Raw genomic sequence first — 6000 nt, 5'->3', positions numbered from 1 at the left:
GGAGCCAGGCGACATCCTCTGGGCTCACAGAGGTGGCCTAGAACTGAGCTAGAGAGAGGACTGTTTTCTCCTGGACCCTACTTCTAGACACTGTCTAAAATGACTGGCCATCTCCTGTGGATCCTCTGACTGCATTGGGCAGAAACCGCAATTTAAATGTCTCAGGAGGCCTGTTAACTAGAATGTCTGCACTTCCATGAGGAAAGTGTTAAGGAATATTGCTGACTGCCAGGCCCCCCATAAACCCTGCTCAGCCTGGACGGCAGGTGGGATTCGCAGGTTTAACGGGCCCTTTAGTGTTAAAGAACAAAAGCCCTTTCTCCTGAGGCTAGAGATGGTCCAAGCACCCTGCACCCCTGGAGTCGGGAGCTGATGGAGAAGTGCCCACTGTCTCTCATCTCTGCAAGACTTCGTTCTAGGTTTTTCGGTCTCTTGGGTCTTGGTCTTTGTTGCTCTCGCCCTGTCCCTCTCACTGGCTCTAGCCAGCTCCGATTTCCTTGAATTTCTCTCTCCCAAGGGTGTTTCTGCCATAGGAGTGTCTCTTTCTGGTTCAGTGTCTCAGGGTCACTGCGCCCCAGGCTCGCAGACCATGTTTCCATCTCTGCCCAGCTTTCAGAGTCTTGGAGCTGTGAACCCGAGTCTGTCTACACTGGCGGCTCGTCTCGGGTCAGGGTCTCAGTGGCCCCGGATCGTGGGCTGCGCCTCCCCCGCGCTGCGGTGGCCGCGCGGCTTGGGAGGGGGTGCGGGCCCGCGGGGGCGGTGTCGGGCGCCTTCCGTCGTCAGTCCCTCCCCGGCGGCGCGGAGGGGGGGCGGCGCGGCCGCCGCTCGGCGCCTTTAAGGGAGCGGGAGGGAGCGGCGAGGCGGCGGCGGCTGCGGTGGCGGCGGCCGAGCAAGCGGGGCGGGGGCGCGGGCGCGGCGCGCGCGGAGAGTCCGCTCCGGCCGGAGGTGCCGGGGCCCGGCCGGGAGCGAGCAGCGCCGGCAGCGCAGCGGAGCCTGCCGCCCGGGACATGGCCAAGGCGGGCGGCGCAGGTGAGCGCGGAGCGGGGCGCTTGGCGGGTGGCGGGAGGGATCCTGCGGCCCAGGTGAGCCCCTCTCCAGGTGGGCGGAGGCATAGGGACCGCGGCGACCGGGCCGGACCTCAGGGCTTGCATATGGGGTTCCGCGCTCCTCGCGTCCTTCCCGCGCCCCGGGTCACCTCGCGGGACACGGCATCCTGCTCACCCAGCAGCAGAGGATCAGGTCTGCGGCTCTCCTATCCAGTCCAGCAGTTGGGAGCTGTTGCTGCCCTCCGGGAGGCCCGCGAGTAGACCCCAGCACCGGGACCTAAAGGGGATGTCCCGTGGCCGCCGAGCCATCCCACGCCCCACCACGCAAATCAGGACGCGCCCCCTTGTCCTGTCACTCTGTATCCTGAATGCGACAGCCCCCCTTCCCTGTTGCCAGCTGGGTCCGGAGACCTGGATTCCGGGTCGGGCCACAGGAGGAATACTCCACGGCTGGGGAGCCGCCCCGCCCCCCACCCGACCTGGAGGCAGAGCCTAGGTGCCAGGTTAGGCAGGCGGGGCCTCTGCTGGGGTCCCATGGGCTCTGCTCTCCCGCAAGCTCAGTGCTTATAGCCCAAGGATCTCAGGGAGTGGGTGTTAGTCATTCCTTCATTCATCCAGCCAGGCGTTCATTCACCAGCATCTGCTCTGGTGCCAGGCCTTGAGTTGGCTGGGACCTGGAGGGACCAGATTCAGCCCCCTATTTCCCAATCTGCACCCTGGGCCCCCACTGTACCCTGAGAGGCCAAGTTGAGAAAAACCTGTGTTCACAGGGCTGGCCACACAAGCAAGTCTGGTTTCAGCAGTCCTTAGCTTGGGAGCTGGCGTGTGAGAATCTGCCATGAACTCACACCCAGCCTGTGACGTTGGCAGGTGCCATGCCATCCCAGTGGGGCTGGTGTGAACGCCACTTCTCCACCCATAAGGCATGGTAAAGATGGCATGAACATGGCCATCTGTCTACACTCTAGACGTGAGTGCCACTGAGCTGTCTGTGACCCGGGGACAGGTCCCAATCCTTGGACTTGCGCTGGCCTTGTGAATCAGGTGCCTGAGACTATACTCCCTGTTATTACAGAGGAATCTTATCAGGGAGAGGCTGGTTGTGTGAGACAGCAAGAACCAAATGCATCTAAACACCCCCTTTCCCACTTCCCTCCCCTGCCCTCCTGAGGGAGGCACAGTGATGACACCAGGAGGCTGGAAATGGCTCTCTGCTCCCTTCTCTCTCCTGTCTTAGTCCCTCCCTACCCCTGCTCTCCACAAAGGGAGGGCATGTGCTCCTGTCTGCTGGCCCCTTTGCATGTGCTCATGTGTGTGCACAGGTCTGGACACCTGGTTCCAGGTCTTTTGTCAGGGCACCACAGTAGCAACGGCAGTTAAAGCAATCTCTTCTTGTACTGTGCACCAAGTAATGTGCTAAAGCCCTTTACTGCCCCATGATCCTGAGAGGTAGGGCGGCACTCCCCTTTTTAAAACCTCCGGAGGCAAATAGCTCATTCGAGGTGGCTGAGAGGGTCTAGGCAAAGCATGAATGCAAGACCAAGTTGTTTGGATGCTAAGGAATATTTCTACCCTCTACACCCCCCATTCTGGGGGAGGGGCAGCCCCAGGTCCTTTGGTCCCTGGCTGAGGTCCATGGGGATGAGTACCCGGTGAAAGGTGAAGAAGTTGCCAGGCCTCCCAACACTGCTACCTGGAGCTGCTCTCCAACTTTGTGATTTCACACCCAGTCCTTTCCCTCAGGGCAAGCCAGACTTCCCTCCTCTGTGACTCCACTGTCTGGTGCCGCCTCTATCCCTTACTCAGCTGCCACCCCAAGGAGCTCTGCAGATGACCTCTGGCAAGATCTGACTATTTGTCCCTTCTCAGCTCTTCCAGGCAACTTTGGCAGCTTGCTAACATCCCTTCTCTTCTTTAGCTGCCTAAACCCAGTGACTTAAAAAGGCACAGGATAGAGGGAAGTCTGGTCTCTCTCACCAACCACATTTATGTTGAACTATAGTAGGTAAGCTTTAGAGCAGAGGGCACCGAGTCCTTCTGTTCAGAGCTGAGGAAACTGAGATCCAAGGAAGGGATGCCCAAGATGGGTGGCAGCTTATGACCACCTGCAGACCAAAAGGCAGAAGGATCTGAGAGGTGAGACTAGAATAAAGGGAGGCTTGTAGGTCTTGGGTAGAGGGTGTGGGAAATCTTGCCCATGAGGAAAGGGTCTGCTTCCTGGATTGTGTGGGGTTTCCTCGGAAAACTGGCCAATAGCCCAGTTGCTGAGGGAAGAGATGGGATTTAGGTCCTGGGGCTGTTGTGGTACCTGACTCCAGGTCATCACATCACGGTGATTGGCAGGCAGTGCTAGAGTTGTACGGTGTACAGCCTGAGCAGCCAGCCATGGCTGTGCCAGCTGTGCCAGGAGTGCCAGGAGTGGAAGGAAAACAGTTCAAGGACTTTCGTGTAGCTAGGAGAACCCAGGTACAAGAGAAAATGTAAGCAGATCCCAGAAAGGATGAGATTAATTTGTAGAGAGTGGATCCAACTTGATTATTACCAGTTTCCAACCTCTGGGGCAACCTCAGCCACCTAGGAATCATCATAGTTGGCCATCCCCAATACTTGGGAAGGAAGAACACTCCTTGCACAAAAGAAAACAGGATGAAAACCAGTGATGGGGAGGAGGAGAGGACTGGGAGTCTGTAAAGGAAATGACAGTTCTCTGTACAGAGACACCCATGGGTCAGAGGAGGCAGCAGATTGAAGGAGTGAAGGCTGGATTCTCTAGCTGGCTCCTCGAGGCTAGCAGAGTTTGGACAGGATGGTGGCAAGGGCCAGGCTTTCTGGTTCTGCAGAAGCTTGAGCAAAGGCTGGGAGGCTGGATCAAGGGGGAAAGAGCAAGTGTACAGGAGCTGCTACAGAGAAGCCCAGCTGGCTGGGGTGCTGGGTTCCTAGAGACTTGCTGCAGAGGTAGGCAGGAACTCCAGAGAGCATGGGGGCCAGCAGCGAGGTGGTAAGCCTTGTGTGTTTGGACAAATCCCTCTGGCACACTGTGAGGGCTCTGGAGGCTGGAGGGCTGCCAGTACGGGAGCTGCCTCTGTTGGGAAGGGCTTGCTCTGCCTTCTGGCAGCAGTCCTGCCCCTCCCTTCCTGTGAACCTTGCTATCCCCACCTCTCTCTATCCTAGTGGGCCAGCAGGGTGAGTTTACCCCCAGGCTAGTGCAAATGGGAGACCTGGGTCCTTAGGCTCCACAGACACACAGCAAGTGGCCAATAGACTATGTGAAGCTCTAGGAGAAGGGCAGCAACGTTTGGAGAGCCCAGAGCCCATGCCACAGGGCTGGGCAGGCATTCCAGGCTGGACGAACCAGTTTGTGCCACTTCCAGGTGTTAGCCTTAGGAGAAGGAGCTGGATAAGGGGGGGCAACAAGCAATGGCACTAAAATACCAATCTGATACATGGGGGGGGGGGGGGGGGATGCTTGCATACACTCAGGTTCAAAGCCCTGATTAAGGAGACACTGAGGCCTATATGTGTGTTCAAGGTCACAAGAAAAGGTAATAGCAGACATGAATGCTCTAGGAGGTGGATATGTATTCTCACCTCTGGAAGGGACCAGGGCTGATCTTGCACTCTGGGAAGAGGGCAGGAGAACTGAGGCACATGTGGGAAACTCCCAGGCCTAGGGCACCAGGATACACAGGGCACCTGTGTATCTTGGCAAGGCCATCACTTCTGCAAGGGGACTACAGTCCCCCTTTGCAATGTCAGACTCCAGGACTTCCTCAAACTCTGCCTCCAGGAAGCCTTCCTGGGCTGGCTGCAGTCAGGTTAGCGCTTAGGTTCTGGTGTGAAATTGTCGTCTCGGTAAAAATCACTTGTCACCGGCAGCTGACACACAGGCATAGTTTGAGACCCTTCACAACCCCTTAATCCTGGTGTGGTGTTAGTATATGAGCAAAGATGGTACAGACCAAACAGAAGCTCTGCTTTTAGCATGGGACCCTGGGTCTGGAGCTCCTCACTCCCATTGGAGGCCCCTGTGCCTTGGTCTGTGTTGGGGTATAGCATCGGGTATAGCATATAGCATACTAAAGACAGCTAGATGCTCTCTCTCTTGCTCTCTGGGGCTGTGTCTGCAGCTGGTGGGTAGGGTACATCACAGTAAACTGTGGTAGTTCCTAGCCAGAAGAAGTTTGGAGACTTTTAGTCTGCCTGTTAAAAATTCATCAGGTGTGTGTGTGTGTGTGTGTGTGTGTGTGTGTGTGTGTGTGTGTGTGTGTGTCTGTGTGTGTGTGTATGTAAAGAGATGGCTCAGTGGTTAAGAGCACTTGTTGCTCTTGAAAAGGACCCAAGTCCAATTCCCAGTATCCATATGAGGATTCACCACCATCTGTAACTCCAGTTCCAGGGGATCTGATGCCCTCTTCTGACCTCCTCTGTAGGCACCAAGCACACACATGGTACACACACACACACACACACACACACACACACACACACACACACACCAAACACTCACACATAAAATAAGATCAATAAGTCTAATTTAAATATTTATGATGGGAGGCAGAGTCTGAGAGGCAAAGGGTCCTCCTTGAACCAAGGGCCGGGATATGAACTCCAGGAACCAAGGCTCTGGGAACTGGAGGTTTCTAAGAAAGAACCAGCCACTTCCCAGGGATACTCTGAGATGCCTGGCTTACAGAAAGGAAGAGAGAACCAGGGGTTTGCATCTGGCTCCTTTTTATAGAAGCCCACCACATTATTTCTCTTCTGGTGGCCAGATAGCACCTCTTTGCAGAGGTGGGGCAGGGGGTTCGGAGGGGTACAAATGAGGGAATGGGCACACATACAATCATAATGTTGTTCCTATTTTGTAGATGGGGAAACTGAACCTCAGGAAGGTTGACCATCTGGTTCTAGACTCACCCATGGACTTGGAGGCAGACTGAGACTAGCAAGCAGG

The 6000-nt window shown here is 56.1% G+C and overlaps 1 protein-coding gene across 1 annotated transcript in view; it reads left to right on the top strand.

Annotated features, from left to right (window-relative positions):
- Positions 1-870: 870 nt before the first annotated feature.
- Positions 871-6000, top strand: part of Pitpnm3 (PITPNM family member 3) — a 92103-nt gene continuing 86973 nt past the window's right edge. The window contains 1 exon segment of the mRNA XM_037201331.1: positions 871-1029. Within this exon segment, the coding sequence (XP_037057226.1) occupies positions 1008-1029 (22 nt within the window). The 5' untranslated portion in view covers positions 871-1007.

Source organism: Peromyscus leucopus, chromosome 8b (assembly GCF_004664715.2).
Source record: "Peromyscus leucopus breed LL Stock chromosome 8b, UCI_PerLeu_2.1, whole genome shotgun sequence".
Classification (NCBI taxonomy): Eukaryota; Metazoa; Chordata; class Mammalia; order Rodentia; family Cricetidae; genus Peromyscus; species Peromyscus leucopus.
Note: the sequence above shows the minus strand (reverse complement) of the source record. Positions and strands in the feature narration are given on the sequence as shown.